At 38.1% G+C, this 23,874-nt stretch overlaps 1 protein-coding gene and 2 long non-coding RNA genes across 3 annotated transcripts in view; 1 reads left to right on the top strand and 2 right to left on the bottom strand.

The window, feature by feature from the left end:
* LOC131696181 (neurogenic protein big brain-like) overlaps nucleotides 1-23,874 on the top strand; it is a gene marked incomplete at its 3' end in the record, with an annotated part of 81,078 nt that overhangs the window by 2,175 nt on the left and 55,029 nt on the right. Inside the window, exon 2 of the mRNA XM_058984723.1 lies at nucleotides 7,988-8,154. Within this exon, the coding sequence (XP_058840706.1) occupies nucleotides 7,988-8,154 (167 nt within the window). The remainder of the gene's footprint in view (nucleotides 1-7,987; nucleotides 8,155-23,874) is intronic.
* Nucleotides 18,037-18,388, bottom strand: LOC131696180 (uncharacterized). The gene is made up of 2 exons (XR_009306736.1): nucleotides 18,311-18,388; nucleotides 18,037-18,254 (listed from the first exon to the last, which is right to left on the bottom strand). It is a non-coding gene; the product is annotated as an uncharacterized LOC131696180 (long non-coding RNA).
* On the bottom strand, nucleotides 18,406-19,818 carry LOC131696179 (uncharacterized). The gene is made up of 4 exons (XR_009306735.1): nucleotides 19,130-19,818; nucleotides 18,917-19,060; nucleotides 18,688-18,856; nucleotides 18,406-18,491 (listed from the first exon to the last, which is right to left on the bottom strand). It is a non-coding gene; the product is annotated as an uncharacterized LOC131696179 (long non-coding RNA).

The following is a 23,874-nucleotide window of genomic DNA, read 5'->3' as shown; positions in this document are numbered from 1 at the left end:
CATATTCGAAAAAAAAACTTCAATGTTCTAGGGAAGATTAATGAACTTACCAATTTTACGAATGTTTCGAATCTTCAGGAAGATTTTTATGCAGCATTCAGGGTCAAAATTAGTCAAAAATGATTCAAAATATCAAATTAGATGGGGTTTTAATAAGCTTTCAAGAATATAACCAAAATTTTGCGATTAGTTTGATCGATTGAATACATTGTCGCTTGTCCAGTATTATGAGAAATATTACTGTACCGCTAGAATCGGCATCGAAATCGTAATCCGAAACATCCAAGATCACCATGTACACAATTAATGTATACATTCTCATTTTTGTTTTGTTTGTATTTATTATTAGTATTCTGTCAATAAACCTGTGATTTATGATGACGGTTCTGGATACATCTATGTTTGCCAAACATGACCCTAATCGGTACCGATTCCCACTTGCTAATCTGGTCTAAATCGGTACTATTTACCAGAAGCTGAAAATTGAAACTCTAATAAACAATTTGAGTACAACTATATATAGATTTGGCTGAACAATATTATTTAACCCTAGAACGGGTTTGTGGGGTACATTTGTACCCCAGAGCTATTTGCGATCTCTGTTATTCCGTTATGGTTTATTTTAACTGCAAGCAAACTTTATCATAAATCAATTAGATTATTAAACTTCCATTAAAGCAGGTGCAACCTATTTGTTTCACTTGACCAACCTAACAGTGCCCGCTTAAAGTTTGTCTGGGGTACAAATGTACCCCCACAAAACCGTTTACGTTAGTGTTTTGTCATGTGTATATAATTCGAAAAATTTATATTTTTTTATAAGTAAAATATCGATATAGTAAGCGAGAAACTTGCTTGAAATTGGATAGGCTTGAACATTGCTGAACAATAGAATCTGTTATTTGATATAATAAAGCTACTAGAGCAAAGTAACTAGAAAAGGCGCTTGGATCGTTATCATACTTTTTGGTTTTGAGGACAAAAGAGACAAAACACATTCGTGAATATGATTTGTATAAAATATGTACTACGCACCACTCAATTCCTCATTTTCTGTAGCCCAGGCTCTGGAGCGTACAGTGCACTGCCCTAGTAACAATTTAAGTTTTATGGTAGGTTTAGAGCCACTCATAAAACTTAGATTGCGCATGTAGCAAGCTATAAAACTTCAATTGTTACTTGGGTGGCCTGTCCCTTCGACGCCTTCCTGTTTTAACTTCGCTACTGTATCTTGCTGTACCTTTACTGTTTGTATTGGCGTTTGTTGTTCAAACAAGCATCGGAACAAATACAACGCCGTAAAGATTGTCGAAATCGGCTAGAAACTTCTAAAGTTATAGCAATATTAAGGAAAAAAGAGGATTTTGACGTATTTTAAAGACCTGTTCTATAAAAAATGAAATATTACACAATAAAATGTACAAACCACGAATATTTTTGAAAAGACTGCTTTGCTTGACTTATTTTTAAATAAAAATATCCAATTTAATTATAAATTCAATAACAATTAGGCATATTAGAGCGGTTTTAGCTCTGGGGTACGAATGTACCCCACAAAACCGTTTAAGTATAGAAAAAGTCACGAAACCGTTGTAGGGTTAATTAGATAGTTTTACCTACAGACACTCCATACACGCTTGACTTGCGGAAACAAAGACAGTAAAACTAACAACCATGAATGTAAACTGGCATCACAACAGATCTCACAAGCTTTGCATAGACTTCCTCCCATGCTTCCATTCACAAAACCCGCATGCCCGTTTGGCTGCACTTTGTGACAGTCGGTTTGGCTGCACTTTGTGACAGTCCGTTTGGCTGCAATTTTTTGACACTACGCTAGTCTGTGTAAGAGTCTATAGTTTTACCGTACATTTTCTAAAACAATTCTCATGGCATCACTGGTTTAAGAATGCTTCTTCTCTAAAAATTCAATAATGAGGGAAAGACGAGTTTCGTTATATTTTTCAAATAGGCGATGCAAACTTGTAATAATACGAGAAGAAAGTACTCGAATATTTTTCCAATTTCTTACCTTGAAATTAACATTGAGTCGAATTCCTTCATCGCTACTAGCTTAATCATCTCAACACATAGCAGCACATTTTGCCAAATCACACCACTTCTATGTTTGTACTAAACGATTTATAAGTTACTTTAAACTGAATAAGGCATTTCAGAACTTCAAAACAGAAAAAAAATCAAAAATGATTTTTTAAAGTTTTGATTTGTTTTTTTCCTGAATAGAACATTGCAGTTTAGAGAGATTGTTTACATGGACTTAGAAAATGTTTGATTCCACCCAGCGGAAAGTACTTGGATCGAATTCTAACACCATGTAACAAAGCTCGTTGAATGACGTCATCTTACAATGTCCCATTGAGTTATTGCCGGCCGGTCTCAGGAACACTAATGCAGTTTCCTGGATGAAAACAATCCCATTTGATTTTGCCGTCTTTGTTAATTATTTTCCACCGGGTAGTGATGTAGTATTTATGTCATGTGACGTGTACGTACATGAGCCGTAGAAAAGTCTATTCATTTCAACACACTTGTTGCATACATTCAAAAAGACGCGCATGGTTGCCAAAACGATATATGCGAACATTGATGTCTAATATATGATGTGTCGGTATATATGTTGCTAGTAATAAATTGATTATCATCACGTTAATTTTCATCCTATCATGAATTAAATGTTCGGAAAATTTTCGTATATAAGTTTTAATGATTCCATTTTAGAAAGACATACAAGACATTCTAAAGGTCCGAATTTTTTTTTTAATTTCTACCCATCTCACTTATACTATTTCTACCAATCTCACACACAAAAGCCCGAAAACTGGCAACCTTTGTTTCACAAAGAAAACACTCACACCCCGTTTAAATGTTCAAGATCTAGCAGAATAGTTTCATTCTTAACGTCGTAAGTAAGAACTTTACATGTACGTATAGAAACGAATTAATGTGGTTTACTTGTGTGAAAATTTCTCGGTGTCACATTAAATATTGTTTATTTACGTTTACCTTAAAGACGCTGAATCCCTCTGGATAAAGACTCGCCAACTCTATCTTATTCTTATTTTTTATCAGTAAGTGTCATTCCAATCGAGCACGAGGCCTGTCAAAAGCCCGCAAACCGAAGAAAATCGCTTCGAATGCTTCTGGAACGAGGGCTATTGACGGGTCTCGTGCTCGATTGGAATGACACTGACAGATAAATGGTAAACAAACGATTGACGTGTCGAGTCTTTATCCAGAAGGATTCAGCGTCGTTAGTTTACCTGTGTCTAATTGAACACTTTACGCTGACGTCACAAGTGAACTGAGTGTTTATTTTTGACAGTTCGCTTGTACTGTTTACATGGACTTAGAAAAAATCTTTACCATTTCCTTCGAGCGAATCTAGTTGTCCACAAATTCTGAGCCCATGTAACCAGTACAAGCGAACTGTCAAGAAAAGTGAGCTTAACTCTGTCAGTAAAGAACCTAATAAACAACGTATGATTCAAGAGCCTAACGACCTGTTCAGATTATTATCCAAACAATATGTGGAATCGTTGCACTATATGTGTTGATGTTCATGTATGATTTTGCTTATTAGGGAATTGTTCTATAACACAAGGAAAGAGTAAAATATTTATCACCATGATCACAATAACTTCTCCATTAAGATCCAACTAGAAAGCGACTGATTTCTACAAGGTAACGATACGAAGGAACTCATGATGAATAAAGTTCATGTTCAACAATATCCGTTGGTTTGTTTACTTCGTCAGATTCGCGTGTTCGTCTGTTGCATTCGAACTAACGTAGCTCCCATGTAAACAAACTACCGAGATTTGTCAAACGAGGTTCACCCGGCTTATTTGGTGGGGTTAGATTGGTTTGTGTACAACTAAATTGGCTCCGGCATTTGACATGATCGGTCAATTTGCTCCGCTTAGTATGTCCGCCTAACCATGAATATAGGAACTATAATCTCAGTGACTAACAAACGTGACGAATGAATTCTTGAGCAAGTTTTCAATAGGTCCCAACTACATTGAGAACCTCTCTTTGTTTACTTCCTCTGTCGATTGTTACTGTGTCACATCTTTGGGTGTTACTATAAAACTTTCCATCAATTTTCCAGTATACACCGAAAGATGACGCTCTTGTCTAGCTTACTACACTAAAATAAGGACGGGGGTCCAATGGGAATGTTAAAACGACCGAGTTATTAACAGAAGAAACAGCAAACAAAGAGGGTACCTATTGTCACCATAGGGTGTCTTACTATTTTATTAATTGGCATCAAAAGCTTCGTTGTTGAGAACAAATATAATTACACAAATGCCATGAAAATGGTGGCACTCGTGTTAGATCGATACTCGAAACAAGTGCCACAATTGTCGCTCTACCATTTGACCCAATGCGTTGAACAAAGATGGTAGACGCTGCTCTAACCAACGGCTTCAAATGGGTAGAGTATTTTTTGCGCATTCGAGCCAAAAATAGATAAGTCAAGGCGTACTTCATGAAGAATTGAACCCCGGACCAACAGCGTGAAAACCAAAACATTATTGGAAGCACTTGTTTGCTGTGAAGATTGGGCAGAGGTGGAGGAAAATTGGTTGTTTGCCCTTCACGAGCTAATGTAGTTTAACTCGGGTTTGACCCGGAGACTCCGGTTTTTGGAGGCGATCTTCGGACCACACAATTTTTCATCAATTTTCCCGGTCCTTGTGAAACGACGGATAATTTTTACTTTTAAATTATTGAATTTTTACCGAGTTCTTCCGGTGCTCACGTTGGCTGCTCATGCTGCCTGCTGCTCCTGATGACCAAAGAGAAGAGTTGTGCTCCTGTGGTGACGAAAAAAAGGATTCTTTGCCCCCCGCAAAGAATTTCGGAAGGCACCGCAGTGTGCTTCTCACTATATGATACTTTCCTCTTCCTGTCAGCTCTGGTGGAGAGCAATGCTCGTTTGTCTTATCCTCCACAGCGAGACTGGCTGGTGATATAGGTTACTTAGCCGTTAGCCAAAGAAGTGAATTTCTACAGCCATCTAAATTGACAAAACTATTCGCAAATAGGGGACAATTTAAAGTTTAATGTAAACGGTACAGACAAGTGGTGCACATTACGCTTTGCCAAAACAAAGCACTTAACGGTGAATAAGAGTCAGTTTGATAATTTTTTAACCAGTGCTAAATTAAGAATCTGACGAGTTACAAAGGGAGGGGAAAGAGTTTGAACTTGAACTTTTCGACTCACCTCCGTGTTTCTTTTCGACTCAATCCGTGCATTGAGGTAAAAAACCTGCCGGACTGTCGACTTACAAGAATATGGTGATTCCAAACCGTGACGAAGTAGGACAGGAAACAATCGCGGAAGTTGTACATAAGGTTGCTGACGAAGTTTGATTGCATGGTAGAGGATGACGAAACCTACGTCAAGGCATACTTTAAATAGCTTCCTGGACAGGAATATTATACTTCAACTAAAAGAGGAAAGGTGACAGAGATTTTCAAACACATTAAGCTGTCGAAGTTCACAAAGAAATATCTCGTGCGGCTGGCCATCTGAGCCTGTGGCTTGAAGAGCGACATTTCCTTCGCAACCGGGAAGGAAGCAATTTATGTCCAGGAGTGCCTGGGAAAAAGGAAAAAAACCATGCAGTAATATGCCGCAACCAATGTGTAAGTGGTGGTGCCCATGGATAAGAATTTTCCCAGTATGCCAGATCTCCACCCAATAGAAAAATATTAGCAATCGACAAGCGGAACCTCAAGAATACGCAAAAGATAGTTATCATCGAGATGCAGTTCAAGGCAAACAGGCACTCTGCATCAAGGAGCTGTGCAAAACTTGATGGAAGGAGTCAAACGAAAGTCCCAGCAATTCGTATTGGCGAAAAATGAACTCTTGTTTGATCAATTTTTGATCGTAACACTCTTTAATAAAAATCGATTGTATGTGCACTGGAATGTCGAGTGATCGCTTTCATTCAAATTTCTGTCTAGTTTCAACGTTTACTCATGTTTTTTAAAGCATATCCAAGGTCACTAAAAATCACCGGGTGAAAACCTAGCCGGAGGTGGCAACCCTAAGTTTAACCCAATTTCGACAACACAATAGAATCATAACACAGCCTGGATTCTTCACTCCCGAAGGAATATTGAACCCAACAGCTGTATCACTCTTTGCCATACTGGGCTTCGATCAATAGCATATCCTCGAGTTTCAGCTCCCTGTAGATAGGTTCATCTATGTATAGAACCAAAAACTGGATACGCAATTGCATTACTACAGGTCAATTGCATAACATATGATATGAAGTGCGGTAATTGGGTTCACAAAGGTAACACGAATAATACACAGCACGCTGAATATTGCAAAATGTGCTTGGAAAAATGATACAAATTCTACCAAACGAATGGAACTAGTGTTATCTCATTTCACGACAGTAGACACCAGCACCAGTTCGGTCCTCCAACACAACAACACACTACGTATTCTCCAAGTTGTCACTCTATTTAGCCTGACAGTCATTCCTCGCGAGGAGGAATTCTCACATTGAAGGTTTTAAAAGGAAAACTACCTGTGAGTACAAGGTGATAGTCTAAGATGAAGACATCATTGTTCAAAAACACGTAAAAATTGCTGCAAATGATCAAAACTATATGATAATCATCGGTAAAACTATATGTCGGAGACCTATGCTCATAAAGTATCCTCAACAAACCATTGGTGACTAAATTACCTAAAAGTGGCGGCAGCACACCACTTTTAGGATATCCGCCGACACTCAGTTTCGTTATCTCTAGTTGTCTTAACGAAGAGCACAGATGTCGGTTGCTAAGCATTACGTGTATCCATGTGACTTCGTGATATATAAAGGTACTCCATGATCTCGTACTGTTCCCAAAATGGATTCGAAAGACACGTTACTAAAAGCATCTTGAATGATATGAAAAACTCCTGAACTCCTCCATGTTGCATTAACAAGTTCAGTATTTCTTGAATCAATCATAGCTGATAATCCTCTTGATATGCTGATATTATGAGTGAGTTTGTTTTATCCATGGCCTCATCCAAGTCACTTGGAGATTCAATTGTTGGGAAATACCTCTGAAATCTTGTCAACAAGCCCGTTTCGTAGAGGTCTTAGTTCGTAGATTTACGATGTATTTATAATCAGATAACGACTGTTTGAGCTCGTTTGGTACGAGCCAGTTTGCCAGTTCATGCGCAACTCAGTCATAGTAGAGAGTTACATCTAACACCTCTTCACTGCTTTGAGAAATGTTTGACGAATCTCTATATTAAGTAAATGTAGATTTGTACTACTTAAGTATTCCATCAATTCAGTATCTCTCAAATTGATAAATGCGCTCCCACGAAATATTTGGTGAGCATTTGCATCACTATTGATTACCAATAGAAACTTATTTCTACATCCCATTTCAAATCACCAGAAGGCGATGTTGACTGTGACAGCACAGTTGTGAGGCCGGATATAAAACTTGCGTCAATAGCAATATTCACAAATACACACTTAGAAAAAATGAAAATTACATTTGACGTAAACAACATTGCGATGTATTTTGCTGTGTAATAGTGGGATTTTACATAATTTGACATGTGAAATAAAATATTGGGTTTTATTTGATGCAGAACTCGGTTGACTGGACATGGAGAATTGTAAACAAAGCACATTTTTACATGTGTATGCATGCATGAGGCATTCCACGTGGATTTGTCACGCCATGCCATTGGAGAATACTTCGTCTCACGTCGTACGGAAAAAATAAAATTCAACAAAAAGCTCAAACCTTCAATCAATATCTCTAAATCTCAACCCGCCGTCATTTTAAACTTCCCGAAGCACTCAGGCTCAAATCCAATCTTCCGGAGGGGAGGCAGCCTAATTGAATCTGACCGACTCTAATCGATGCTTATCAACCACCCCCTCTCACTCCCACCGTTCTTATTACTTTTCCAGATCGATAACCGCCGAGTGCCTGGCGTCCTTCTTCTACGTGTTCATCGTGTGCGGAGCAGCAGCCGGAGCCGGTGTCGGGGCCAGCGTTTCATCGGTTCTACTCGCCACGGCCCTCTCGTCCGGATTCGCCGTCACCGCGCTAACCCAGTGCTTCCTGCATGTCTCAGGTAATTTCGCCGTGCTAGAGTTAGTACATATAAACCGACCGACCGGCAGGAGTGCTACCTGCTTCTGTCTGTGCTGTGTTCAAAACCGACCGATGTAATTAGCACTGACCCCGGATACGCCAACGGTCTAATTGTTGTGGGCTGAAGGGGAAATTCCAGCATAAATCGGAAAATCCTATTAGATGGTGTTGAATGCTCTGCTTTTGACGCTGAACCAAGATTGTGTTTTTTCCCATCCTTAATCTCTACTCGGATGGCAGGATTTTCCCCCAGCAATAAATAAAGCTTGCGTCGGCAAAACGATACAATGGGGAGATCCGTTTCCAAGAGTTTTATTTTTGAATTAATAATCACCGAGAGAATACTGCTCGATTCGGAGAAGGATGCTTCGACGGGTGGTAAGTGGGCTGCAGAACGACGCTGGGACAATTATCCTTTCTTGAAGCATTTTAACGTTCATCGCAGGAGAAATGTGTATTATATAAAGTAACGTTCGTTTAATTACTGTGCCACGGTGGACCGGTTTTTTTTTTCAGTGTGACAGCGGAGATATTGTTCCTTAGCTCACGAGTAACCTGGGCAGCTGCAAATTTAATGAAGTTTGTGCGTCTTTACGACCTGCATAACTTGTTGAACATCAGCATGGAAGAAAGACCAGTGAAATTTGCTTCAAAATTTAACCCGCGTCAAGGATTGAGATGACGGATGACAGGGTCCAAGTGGAAGGGTCCAACTTTTAAAATACCCATTACTCCTGGTTTACCATTACTAGTCACCGTGCAGACTGTTTTCAAAGAAATTTTATTTACTTCACCATTCGTCATCCAACAGGCCGAATTCCAATCATATTGGCGTTAGTAAACTCTCCAGCTATTTTCCACTAGCGCTGGTGGTACTGTGTCTTCATCTCGCAAATCCCACACCGTACGTGTTAATCTCTCAGTTCCATGACGGATCCAACGCTAGACGGCGAAGGGCTCGGAAACGTCGTGGATAAACAGACAGGGAAATTAAAGATTTATAGCAGATCTGAAACTTTTTCTTCCTTTCTCAAGGAGTAGGTATAGTAGCATGGTAAACGAAGGAGAAAAAAGCTGCTATTCAAAAGTGGTGAAAAGCAGCTGTTCTTCATTTCTGTTTTTTAGCTTGTTTTTTCTTCTTTAATTTTCTATGTACGTTCTCGAGTTGATTGAGTTGGGTCACACTAAGAGAGCACTGAAGCGACACCAACTGGAAAGTGAAATTGAAATAGGTACCACTACCCTATCCAAAGTCCTGTTCCATCAGGGGAGGGATCCTGGGGAGCTGCATATTTCGGTACATGCTAAAAAGCGATGATTATGATAATGATACCATTTTCTCCCAAGACAAGATGACGAACGATGGGTGACGGATGGTGGTGTGTCTCGTACCGGTTACTGGCTATGGCAGAGCAAGTTCAGTGAGCCTCTACGAGTACGAGTACGGCGTAGGTCCTGGACATAATAATTGTATGGTATAGGCAGTTGAACTCGGTTACCCCCGGTTCATGACAAAACAAAAACGAGTACATCAAAAGGTGGTTGACCTGCTTTTTGGAAAGTATTTTTTTTGGCAGCCGAAAACTGTGGGGACCTCGCTTGTTCTTTCGCAGAAGGCATCAGTGCTGAACTCAGTTTTTGACTAACTGCCAGCGTTGGAGTTCGGAACATAATCTTTTCTGCAGGAAAGGACCATTTGTCATTTTTCAAAATCATTTATTGACAGCGATTCATTCAACAATTTCACAACACCGTTTCTATTTGTTAAATATGTTTTGCAAAGGGACGTGCGAACATAATTATATTTGCAAAGGGCTTTCGATAAAAAATGACATTTCACCCGAAATCCGAGACAATGTCTATGCTCTGGTAAAATTGCAATTGAGTCATTAAATGAAGAATAAAATTCTTTTCTTATATTAATCGTAAGAGCACAGCTTTCTAAATGTTAAAATATATATGTCCAACCCATAAAAACTTCGCAACGATTTTTTTCTAAGTAAATGTAAACACGTCCTGGTTTGGGACTTCACTATCTGGACTAGGTATCGACTCATCATCTCATGGACCGGACTCCCCTTCCGAAGGTAGGCGTGACTACAGATTTTTTTCTCTTCAGAAAAATCTCAACGACTCCGCTGGAATTGAACCGAGATCAACTGGGATGAGTGGCGGTTACGTTTACCACTCAACCTTTTGAATCTTTTGCAACTACCGCAGTACCTTTTGTTAGGAGTCGAGGTTATTCAATGGATGGCGTGATTCTACAACTTCAATTTGATGAAATAATTTTAATTTATCATTTAACGTACCAAGAACTGATAAAAAGATCGACTACGTATTTTTAACACTAGCTGCATCGGAAAGGGCCGAAAACATAAAAATGCAATTGTCAAAAGTCTTGGGAAAGAAAGAAGATCTGATTTTCTCAGGCAGGAATAAGATGGTATAGCTTTTCCGTCGCACATTATCTCATATTTAGTGTTTATCCCGGATGCCCTCTAATATCTATAATTCATGCTGTTAATGGTTTCAACATTTTACCAAAGACGCCTACACACAGAAAAAATATTGATAAAAATAAGAGTTTTTCACTCTTACAAAAAACAACCAACACATACTCTTAGCTTGAAAATAAAACTTTTATTTTGATTACTATTCTTCATTAGCTTAAAAGGAAAACTTTTATTTGGATTATTCTTGATTAATTTAAAAGATTTACATTCAATCTGATAGTAGGCGTTGGTTGTTTTTTTTTGCTAAGAGCGGATCACTCTTACTTTTACCAATATTCTTTTCTGTGTGTAATGACATGTTGAAATATCCGCATCCAATGACATTTTGATTATGAGAATCGGTCGAAAAAACTGGACTTAATCTATTTTTGTCAAATTAGGAATTCTCGCGAATCATTCAAGAATTTGATTCAGTTTGCTTGAAATATTGATGCGCCACTGCAGCACTGTTTTAAAACACCTTTGCAAGCATTTTGAGAGCTCTTGATTGACAAATCAACCAAGTAGGAGCTGATTCAATACATAGGTTAGGACTGGATCAAATTTGCCCGCGATTTTGTTTTCTTCTCTTATAATCGTGTAATCGATATTGAATTCATCCATACTTTCAAACAATTTTTTAAATTGTTAGAAAAATTCTCACTGCTCCGAAAAAGGAACCCGTTTTAAAGTGACATTTTAAGAGAACAAGACGGCCTGAAGTGAACTAATTCATTCTCTTTCTAGCACTCGTTTGGAGCACAGGTCTGAACCTAAGGGCATGTTCAGGAGCGTTTTATTTTGTATAGGAGTTACAAAGTAGAACTGGAACTGAAACATTCACATCCCCAGCAGAGCGTTTTTTATAATTTCGAACAGTTTTGTTTTAAAATTTAAAACTGTTGTACGACTCCGTTCTATTTGTTGCTGATTTTAAAACACGTTTAGCACTGTGTTTTAAATACATGCAAAGTTTTCAGCACAGACACTTAGACCCGATAGACTGGGGAAAAATATATTTGAATGCAGTAATGCTGAAGGAATGGTGAGACATGAATTTTAAACTGAATAGAACATCCGCTACAACTGCTGCTGGGGACAGCAAGTTCTAGTTTTAAAATTTTCAGTTTTATACAATAAAACTGTCAAAATTATGAATCTAGAACTGAAACACTCCTGAACATGCTCTAAGACAAGACCGGATCCGTTTTTGTTCCAATTTTATGTCAGAATGGTTCAGCTCCTGATCGGTTGATTCTGACTTTTTGCCCCGTACGCAATGTTACTGACGGGATAGCGAAATGATGCTTGGCAGTGTTGCTTTATTTATAGGAAAAGATTGACAAATAAATCGTTGAAAAAGTAAAAAGGACTAAATTGAACAGAAATTGTGCGGCAAAGTGAAACAAGTATTTATCATGCATTTACCGTATACGTGGTTGATTAACTTTAACAAAAATAAGACAGAAACCAGACTATAGTCTGAAATTTTCGGAAAATGGTTTCATCAAACCTTACTAAACACCCACGGCATGGAAAAACGGTAGCCTTCATCAATATAGTGCATTGAAGATACAAAATATTGCCGGCATAAAATAAATTAACAAGACTTCATTTTCATTAAAAAAAATTAATTAATTTTCATTAATAAAAATAGCAACACTGGGTGAACATGTGCGAAAAGAAAAACGTCGAAGGAAAAATAAAAAGCCGATTGTCACGTCTTGTCTTTGGTCTGAACTAAAGAGACTAGAATAACAAAGAGACGCCATCTTAATTCAGTGAAAACAATTCAGCTAGCAACCAGGCTACAGGTCACAAGCAATACTGCAAATGTGCAAGCCTCACAAAACTTTGTTGTTATTCCGTTTGTTTCTTATAGCCAATAAAAAATCTGTTGCGTCTTCTGGTCTGCTGAGTTTCTCGACCAGCTAAAACATAGTTATATCCGCAGGAATAGCAGCAACAGCAAAACCAAAATTAATTGTTTGCATCATTTGGTATTCGTTACCCTCGTACTGAATTTCGTCCTCCCATCAAATCAAGCTATTTTCTTTTTGGCGTTTCTAAACACTATGGTATTGTAACAAATTTCGTTTGAGGATATAATTTTTATCTTTAAAATATTTAGTAATTTTAGATTTTGTTCATTTGGAATGACATTGATAGTTAAATTGGAATTCCAAACGGAACATGGCGTCTCTTTGTTATTCTAGTCTCTTTAGTCTGAACCAAGGCTTTACGTAAATGAACATATCACGCCTTTTTTTTAAAGGGCCAATAAACAAAATGACTGCATCGTGTAAAATGGGTTTGAAATTTTGCTAACATAATTCAATCTGCTATTTGAAAACCAAGGTATCAAAACAATGCGCCCATTCGTTGTAGTTTGATCTATATTTTGATAACATGCAATAATTTCTGAAGATTTTACTTTATTTGAGCGGATTTTCGCTCAAAAAAGATTATTGGCCCTTTACTTTCACTGTATAGCACATTAGTCGTTTACATTGGGCCCTTTGATAAACTTCAAATGTTTTTGGCCTGTTGGCTATTAAGTATGTTTTTATGTTTAAGAAAGTATTCTGAACAGATTTAAAATGTTCATAGCATAATTTCACGCGCATTTGATTAAAGTATTATTAAATTAAACGAACAGGATTGAGATTGAGGAGTTCTAGAGAAAATTTTCAATATGACATAGATAACATTGAGAGCCTCTCTTTGTTTACTTTCTCTTTCGTTTATTACGACGTCATTACAACACTGCACTAATTTTCCAGTACATATCGAAAGCCTACGGTTTTTACTAGAATATTATGCAAAGAGTAAAGTAGTAAATGTTGAAATGGACGAGTAATGAACAGAAGCGAAAGACCCCAAAGAGAATCTCTCATTGTTACTTACGTCCTATTCTAAATTTTATCTAGAGTTCTAGTTCTACTGATTTGTCCCAATTTGATTATCAATCAAGATTTTGAAGCAATTTACACCTTGTACGGTTTTTTTTATATATTTGACAAGCATACATTGCTTACTGGATATTAAACTTAGCCACATGGGTTAGGATTTTTGACAGTTATCCCAGCAAAAGGATTGGGATGAAGGTAGTTCAATTTAACAAAAATAATTTTTATTTGTTTTGCGTACAAAAAATATCGAGAAAAATGTTCGAGTACGTATTTTCACCGTCATCTGCATTGGCAAAAATCAATAACAGCATATGGCTTAGTGGCCCAAATAGGTTCTTTACTAAAACAGTTAACCTCACTTTTCTTGACAGTTCGATTGTACTGTTTACATGGATTTAGAAAAATTAGTGGACGACTAGATTCGCTCGAAGCAAATCGCAAGGGCCCATATTATTGGCTCGAATCAAAACTCGTCGAAATGTCAATTGACGATAGGTTCATCCGGAGTGTTCATTTGTGTTTACATTTTGCTAGCGTTGCCAATTTTATTTTGTGTCCACCACCCAATGCGGCTACGCAACATCGCTTAAACTAGGGATAGCCCCTATGTTTAAGTAAGCCGGGCAAACGAGTGGATCACAGGTTCGCTTGCTCCCGACGGCGGGTCGGTGGCCACCTCGCCCGGCCTCGGTTATGCGTCTAAGCCGCATCGAAATGCTACCCTTTAAACATTCTAACTTGAATCGGTTGTGTCACCGGAGCCGGAAAACGAATTAGAACCAGCCAGCATTCCGGCTGAGCTTAACTGGGAAGTTTAGTAAAATTTAATCTAGAAATTAAAATTTTCTGGCAACGCTCCAGCACCTCGTTGAATTCTAACGATTTCACCACCTGCGCGCCAGGTTGACGATATGAAATGAACTTTGTTTACTTTCGACAAGTTTTGATTCGAGCCAACAACATCCAGCCGTACTGTATTCAATTGAATACTTACGCTGACGTCACAAATCTCGACAAACATATGATTACGGCCTAAAAGCTAACTGTCAAAATCCACTTTGAATGGAAATTCCAGACAAACAAATCGCCCAAATGTTGCATATAAAATAGCCCCCTAATTGCCAGCAAATTGCTGGCAAATTGTAGGGCAATTAGCGCATCCGAGTTGGGAAATAGCCCCCCGCTAGCCAGCAACTTGCCCTTTTTGACTGGGAAGCTTTGCATGGGCTTTCTCTTGCACTTCCCCTCTTAAAACCATCATGCTCGTTTGGCTGCACTTTTTGACAGTCCTTTTGGCTGCAGTTTTTGACACTTCGCTAGTCAGTGTATAAAGTGTCTGTAGTCAACACTATTTACACCTATCCGATCCGTTTCAGTGCCGGTTCAGTCCCGTGCACGGAGGCCAATATTCTTTCGTACAATTCAACTGGGAGCATTCACATTTGTCCGGTACGGTGCCGTGCCGGACAAATGTGAATGCTCCCAGTTGAATTGTACGAAAGAACATTGGCGTCCGTGCACAGAACTGAATCGACACTAAATCGGATCGGAAAGGTGTAAATTTGGCTTTACCCCTGTACTGTACAATTAATTAAAAGTGTCATAGTGACGCTGTCGAAATCAAAAGAGAAAGTAAACAGAGTCTCTCATTGCTAGCTATGACGTTTTGAATAAAAGCTCTAGAATTGCCATATTAGGGCATGTTCAGGAGCGTTTTATTTTGTATAGGAGTTTCAAAGTAGAACTCGAACTGAAACAATCACATCCCCAGCAGAGCGTTTTGTTTTATAAATTCTAACAGTTTTGTTTTAAAATTTAAAACTGTTATACGACGCCGTTCTATTTGATGTTGATTTTAAAACACGTTTAAAACTGTGTTTTAAATACATGCAAAGTTTTCATCACAGACACTTAGACCCGATAGACAGCGGAAAAATAAATTTGAATGCAGTGGCGCTGAAAGCACGGCGTGACATGAATTTTGAACTGAATAGAAAATCCGCTAAAACTGCTGCTGGGGACAGCAAGTTCTAGTTTTAAAATTTTCAGTTTTATATAATAGAACTGTCAAAATTTTGAATCTGAAACTGAAACACTCCTGAACATGCTCTCAGGAGCGTTTTATTTTGTATAGGAGTTTCAAAGTAGAACTGGAACTGAAACAATCACATCCCCAGCAGAGCGTTTTGTTTTATAAATTCAAACAGTTTTGTTTTAAAATTTAAAACTGTTATACGACGCCGTTCTATTTGTTGTTGATTTTAAAACACGTTTAAAACTGTGCTTTAAATACATGCAAAATTTTCATCACATACACTTAGACCCGATAGACTGGGGAAAATAAATTTGAATGCAGTAATTCTGAAGACATGGCGAGACATGAATTTTAAACTGAGTAGAACACCCTCTAAAACTGCTGCTGGGGACAGCAAGTGCTAGTTTTAAAATTTTCAGTTTTATATTATAGAACTGTCTAAATTATGAATCTAGAACTGAAACACTCCTGAACATGCCCTTATGCTTTGTGCGTAAATTTCTCGCGTGTTTTTTGTAAACGGCCAATAAGCATGCTGTCAAAGTTCACTTTGAGAGAAAATTCCGGACAAACCGTAGCTCGCCGAGAATGGATGTTAACATTTTATGAAAGTGAAAAGTTTTCTCTTTCGTCACAAAAGCAGACGAAAGAGAAAACTTTTCTCTTTCATAAAATGTTAACATCCATTTATAATCGGCGATTAATGATTTGTCCAGAATTTCCTCTCAAAGTGAATTTTGACAGTGTGCTTATTGGCCCATTTCAAAAAACAGATTTGTCAGGTGTCTACACGCTTACCAGCCGTTACCTAATTTTGGGTAGAATCCTACCCAAAATGGACTAAAGTGCATCTCCTCACTTTTGGGGAACAAGCTTTGAACTTAAATTTTGAGTAGTGTGAGCACTACCCAAAGTTTGGTTTACAGATAACCCAAGCGTTGGGTACAGAGCGGGTAACCCAAAGTTTAAGTAACGATGAAATAATCCAAAATTTGAGTAACGAGCGGATAACCCAACATTTGAGTACTGAGCGGATAACCCAAAATTTGAGTACTGAGCGGATAATCCAAAGTTTGAGCACTGAGCGCATAACCCAAAATTTATAACGAGCGGATAACCCAAAATTTCTGTAACGTTCGGATAACCCAAAATTTAGGCTTCCAATATATATTATATGTATGCTTGGCATTCGCACTAAGAACAACCATCGATATGGGTATCATTTGAAAAGTAGCCATTCGTAGAAGCTGTAAATTGATGATTGGCGCCATTTTGAAATCCAAGATGGCGCCTTCCGGTTACCACAAAACACTTGAAACTACCATAAATATGGGTGTCATTTGAAAGGTATTGATTAGTTGAAAGCGAAAATTGATGATTGGTGCCATTTTGAAATCCAAAATGGCGGCTTCCGGTTACCACAAAACACTGAAAACCACCATCAATATGGCTATCATTTAAACGGTAATAATTAGTAGAAGGCGAAAATTGATGATTGGCGCCATTTTGAAATCCAAGATGGTGGTTTCCGGTTACCACAAAACACTAAAAACCACCATCAATATGGGGGTCATTTGAAAGGTAGTAATTAGTAGAAGATAAAAATCGATGATTGGTGCAATTTTGAAATCCAAGATGGCGGCTTCCGGTTACCACAAAACACTGAAAACCACCATCACTATGATGGTCATTTGAAAGGTAGTAATTGTTAGAAGACGAAAATTGATGATTGACGCCATTTTGAAATCCAAGATGGCGGCTTCCTGTTACCATAAAACACTGAAAATCACCATCAATATGGGTGTCGTTTGAAAGGTAGTAATTGTTAGACGGCGAAAATTGATGATTGGCGCCATTTTGAAATCTAAGATGGCGGCTTCCTGTTACCATAAAACACTGAAAACCATCATCAATATGGGTGTCGTTTGAAAGTTGGTAATTGTTAGAAGGCGAAAATTGATGATTGGCGCCATTTTGAAATCCAAGATGGTGGCTTCCTGTTACAATAAAACACTGAAAATCACCATCAATATGGGTGTCATTTGAAAGGTAGTAATTAGTAGAAGATAAAAATCGATGATTGGTGCCATTTTGAAATCCAAGATGGTGCCTTCCGGTTACCACAAAACACTGAAAACCACCATCAATATGAAGGTCATTTGAAAGGTAGTAATTAGTAGAAAGTGAAAATTGATGATTGGCGTCATTTTGAAATCCAAGATGGCGGCTGGTAACAAAATACTTCAATATGGGTGGTTACCCCTCAGGTTTAAGAACAATTATTCACTAGTGGTCTATCCCCCATACGCTTGCTCATATGTCAGTGGCGCCATAATTGCAAATGTGGCCACAGTCCCAACTACAAATATATTTGAAATGAATTAATCATCAACAAAAAACAAAAAAAAATGAATGCACAATTTAAATACTTGTCTCTTAGACAGCCAGAATTCTATATTATATTCCAGCCGGTATGACTAAAGTCAAATGGAATTGTAGTGGCTCGGAGCTCGGGTAAGCTACAGTCTTGTTCAAATGTTCCGTATTGCTCGATGTATCTGAAGTCAATAACCGAGATGACGTTGTTTCACCGGTGTTGACTATTGGAAGCCTCAGTTTGACATGACTGAATAGTTTCCTGCAAAAAATGTTATTATATATACGTTATACCACGACCGATCATCTTAACCATACCTGAAGTCACCACGCAGATGCGAGGTCATCTAAACGCAACCAAGGCCCATAATAATAGGTGGAATATCGAAACAAGCCACGCGGCTCGCTACCAACGAGTTGATGATCCACGAGGCAGCACGTCGAAGCTACGTGAACGGAATCGAACGACAGCAAGGAGTGCAGAGGCAGCAGAAATAATCTATAAAAAGTGGTAGAAATTAAGTTAGTCTTATGGCGCTTTTGTTTTTTCGACTACACTGGTGTAGTGCTGAGTCAAAAACGAAAACGCCATTAGTTTATCTTCCAGTGTATCCATAAGTAATAGTGAATAAATGTCGTTTCCACGCCCACGATAACAACTTATATTACATGCAAAACTGTTCTTATTTACTTACCAAATATTTTGAGGAGAAAAATTTCTTCAACTATTTAGCTAAAAGCAACAAACTGCAGAGCGAAAATACACATCTCTGATCTCTTAGAAAAAACGGGTGGTGGAGCAAATGCAGCAGCTGGTCGCTGTTTTCCGTTCGTTGGCAACAAAAAGTGCAACTCGATCATCATCTACAAAACGAAACGTGTCAGATTTTTAATGTTTAGTTTGTGTAATTTTGCAACATTTACCCTTTAGATAGATTTAATAGGTGTTTGAAACAAGACGACCTAAAGTGCACGGAATAAATTCTTCGATGCCGCACGCCATAGTCTTTAGATTCGAAGTCACAGAACCGAATCAATTTTTCAACCCTGGGGTTATTGATGACAATGCTTTAAATATACGATTCGATTAATAGAATTGAATTACAGGACTAGATTAAAAATAATAAATATCCTTACATATCCAACTGCTCCGGACAACGATGCGAGGATACCAAAATTTGTTTATATTTCTTTAACCGTATTCAGGCCTGCGTTGACGATTTTCGGTTTCTCAGTTTTCTCAAAACACTCAAAAGAAATATCAAACTGGGACGTCATCAAGCGGTAAGTGCGGTCAAATCTGAAGGGACATGAGCCACTAATTATAAAAGTGTAAAATGTGCCACTATTTGCTACAAACTATTCATACGATTTACGTTTTGCCTTTCTCAATAGAAAACTGCTCTGAAAACCGTCTTTTAAACGGAGACCCGGAGGCCCGAGTGACATATACCATTCGATACAATCCGTCAATTCTGTGTGTGTATGTGACCGCAATCTCACTCACTTTTCTCAGAGATGGGTGAACCGATTTTCATAAACTTAGTCTCAAATGAAAGGTACAACATTCCTATAGGCTGCTATTGAATTTATAATGGATCCGACTTCCGGTTCCGGAATTGCAGAGTGAAGAGTACGATTAGCCAGACAATGTCGATTTTCAAAATTCTGTAATGAATGTATAAAGGTGAAAACTTTTTCAAAATGGTGCCACATCTACTTAGATTTGTAGTACTAGGTCACTAACAGCCATTAAAAGTCTCTTTGGTCACATTGGCCACCATCGTCGGTTCCGGAAGCCCCGGCGGAAGTATCCAAATTCAGAATTACAGTCTCATTTTTTTCCCGGAGATTCGACCAAACTTGGTCTCAAATGAAAGGTGTTTTATCTCCGTAAATGGCTATTAAATTTCATCTCGATCCGATTTCCGATTCCAGAGTTATGGGTTGTGGGGTGCGGTCACTAAGCAAAATCTGTTTCAAATCGAATATTCTAGGGGAATTGACCATTAGAAAGTAGAAATTGAGCAGCTTCTAGCGCTGCGAGGGAAGCTCTTATCTTTATGAAAAATGATTTCGTGTTTCTTAACCTCACTGTTTTCAAGGAAAAATAGTTTTGAAACCCTGCATGCACTAGAAAAACTTTGGACATGAAAGGGTTAAAAACAATAGATAGATGATTTGAAAAAAGGAAGAGCGTCAGTACGACGATTTCCATTTCACCGTATGCTAGTTTACGAAATGGATGATTCTAGAAACATAGTTATCGAAGTACTTAGAAATATAGGGAAGACCCGATATTATCAGCCACCGCCCGGTCAGCGTGGCAAGCAGAAAGTTAGCAAAAGTTGAACACAGCGAAATTGATGCTGACAGAGTTTCTGCGAGCATTTTGCGCGATTTGTGCGAGAATTCTGGCAACGAATTCGCTCAAATGCAACAACCGTTTCTGACAGAAGCGGTCAAACCAACCGATGCTGCTCACTTTTATCCAGAATCGAGCCAGAAATGTACGACCAAGATCTCTGTACGGTTCCTGCCACATCTTTGTCAGATGTTTTGCTCGATTCGTGCTAAATTCTACCAGGTAGGAATTGCCAGGATCTTTACACAGTTTATATCCGAGTTATGCCAGGGTTTAGCTCGGTTCCTGTCAAAATTTGCCAGAAAACGCAAGCGAAACCGAGTTTGTCCTAGCTGAACTAACCCGACAGGATACGCGCAGAAATCTGACAGGGCTGCCAAACCTGTGCCTGATTCAGTCTACCCCCAATTTTGTCAGTGTATTGACCCCATTCTGTCACCTCTCGCATGAAAATTCGTTTGATTGGCTCTATCAAACAAACCAAGTCAACGTCTTAGATTTCAAAATGGCGCCAATCGTCGATTTTTGGCTTCTACTAATCAATACCTTTCAAATGACAACCATATTGATAATGGTTTTTGATGTTTTGTGGTAACCGGAAGCCGCCATCTTGGATTTCAAATGGCTCCAATCGTCAATTTTCGCCTTCTACTAATTACTACCTTTCCAATGAAATCCATATTAATGGTGATTTACGGTGTTTTGTGATAACCGAAAGCGGCCATCTTGGTTTTCCAAATGGAACCAATCATCAATTTTCGCCTTCTTCTAATAACTACCTTTCGAATGACACCCATATTGGTGGTGATTTTCAGTGTTTTGTGGCAACCGGAAGCCGCCATCTTGGATTTCGGAATGGCGCCAATCATTAATTTTTGCCTTCTACTAAACACTACATATTAATTGACACCCATATTGATGATGGTTTTCAATGTTTTGTAGTAACCGGAAGCCGCCATCATTGAACTCAAAATGGTGCCAATTATCAATTTTTGCCATCTACTAATTTCTACCTTTCAAATGACACCCATGCTGATGGTGGTTTTCAGTGTTTTGTGATAATCGGAATCCACCATCTTAGATTTTTAAATGGCTCCAACCATCATTTTTTGCCTTCTACTAAACACTACCTTTCAAATGACACCTATATTAACGGTGGTTTTAAGTGTTTGTTGTAACCAGAAGCCGCCATCTTGAATTTCAAAAAAAACGCCTATCATCAATTTACGTCATTCAGAAACTTCCCAACTGCCATTATCCAAAAGGAAATGTTACCCGAAAATTCAAAAAAATCTGAAAGTAAACGCAACACTTTTTGGTTCTAATCACCTACATTTTTTTTAGGTGAGAATTTGGTCACTTTTTTCCATCTTACGGTGACCGTCGTCACTCAAAATAATTATTGGAATCGCTCTGCCACGTGACTTCTGTCACCTTGGGTGACTATAGTCACCTAAGTGACTGCGGTGATCGCTTTTTCGCTCTCACCTCACCAAACTAGGTGAGGTGACGCGTCATAACGGTGAGAATACATTATTCTTTTGACATTAAAAATGTCTTACTCCACTATCTGGGGCTAGGTGTCATTCTAAAATCTAAACTATCTTCCATGTAACGAAACTATGTAAGGTTTGCACGCTTATAACTCCGATATTACTAGATGGATTTTAATCATTCATACACCAACCGATTCAGAAACACCTAACTTAAATATTGGTAATAATTTAATATCTCCCCAATAAAAGTAGACTTTTAAAAATTGGTAAAATTAAAAAGTTCACGAAAAAGGGAAAATTGCCATTCGTGATGCAGATTTCTCAGACACAGCCGTCATTAGAGGGTACGTTAGTGGCTCAATCACAAACGAAAAGTCATAAATAGAAGCAACGCATGTCCGTTTAAATCAGTTGTTGCTCTTATCCCATATGAGCAACATCGTCTCCGGGCGATGCAATAAGCGCTATCGATTTTCGGCAACGTTGGCATTCGCACACACTCGCACCTGACCTAAGTGACTAAACCATATACGGTTAGTTTATAAATAGAGGTGACGCGTACCCGTTTGAATAAGTTTTTGTTCTTATGTCGAACGGGTAAGATCATGGCTGCAGCGTCTGGGCACTACACTAAGCAGTAGACGCTATGCCTTTTCGGCAGCGGTGGCCGTGTGCGGATTTTTCGGGTACCAGCACGGTGTCACAGAATGATTTGCAAAGTGGGTGGGTGGGGTGGTTTGGATTTAATTCAATACGGTGTGTGCTGCTTAAGAGTGTTGCGTTTGAAAAAAATATATTTATTTTTATGCATGCGTGTGCCTTGTAACTTGTTAATCCATGTTTACGGCGCTTTGAAGCTGCGTCGGGTAAAGAGCCTATTGGTTTTCATATGTTTCATATTTCGGTTATATGTGATATATATATATATATATATATATATATATATATATATATATATATATATATATATATATATATATATATATATATATATATATATATATATATATATATATATATATATATATATATATATATATATATATATATATATATATATATATATATATATATATATATATATATATATATATATATATATATATATATATATATATATATATATATATATATATATATATATATATATATATATATATATATATATATATATATATATATATATATATATATTTCGGTTATGTTTTTTTTATCAGTAAGGCATCTGACAACGTGCTTCTGTAGTTATTGCACTGTTCAGCAGCGTAGTATTTTATATAGGAGAGTACACTCAGGTTTTTTACGCGGATTTTGAAACTGAAAACCGCGTATCATTTACGCGTTTTTTGAAATTTACGCGGTTTTCATTTGCACGGCCTGTATCCCCTGCGTGAAAAATCTGAGTGTAATTGCATCGGAAACAATCACATTCCCAGCAAAACTTTTTGATTTCTAATTTCAAACACTTTTGTTTCGTACTGTACACAACGGAAAATTTTAAAACAGAACTTACCGTCCCAGCAGCGGTTTAAGCGGGTGTTCTTTTTCGATTCAAATTCAAGCCATGTCTTAAGCGTTACTGGACTTAAAATTGTTATCAGTTCTACATTTTTAATGTCACCGTGGTCGAGTCCTGTACACAACCCTTTAATTTTTTTTGAATTTTAACCTTTTTGCCTTTCTCATATAGAAAGGTTATGCAATCACTCTGAAAAACGTCAACCTAATCCCGGCCCGGAGGGCCGAGTGTCATATCCCATTCGACTCAGTTCGTCAAGATCGGAAAAAGTCTGTATGTGTGTGTGTATGTGTGTATGTATGTGTGTGTGTATGTGTGTGTGTGTATGTATGTGCGTATGTGTCAAATAATGTCACTCATTTTTCTCAGAGATGGCTGGACCGATTTGCCCAAACTTAGTCTCAAATGAAAGGTGCAACCTTCCCATCGGCTGCTATTGAATTTTGTATCGATCGGAATTCTGGTTCCGGAATTACGGGTTTCAGAGTGCGGCCACACAGAA

The sequence above is a fragment of the Topomyia yanbarensis genome, unplaced genomic scaffold (genome assembly GCF_030247195.1).
Source record: "Topomyia yanbarensis strain Yona2022 unplaced genomic scaffold, ASM3024719v1 HiC_scaffold_85, whole genome shotgun sequence".
NCBI lineage: Eukaryota > Metazoa > Arthropoda > Insecta > Diptera > Culicidae > Topomyia > Topomyia yanbarensis.
This window is presented reverse-complemented; position numbering and strand designations above follow the sequence as displayed.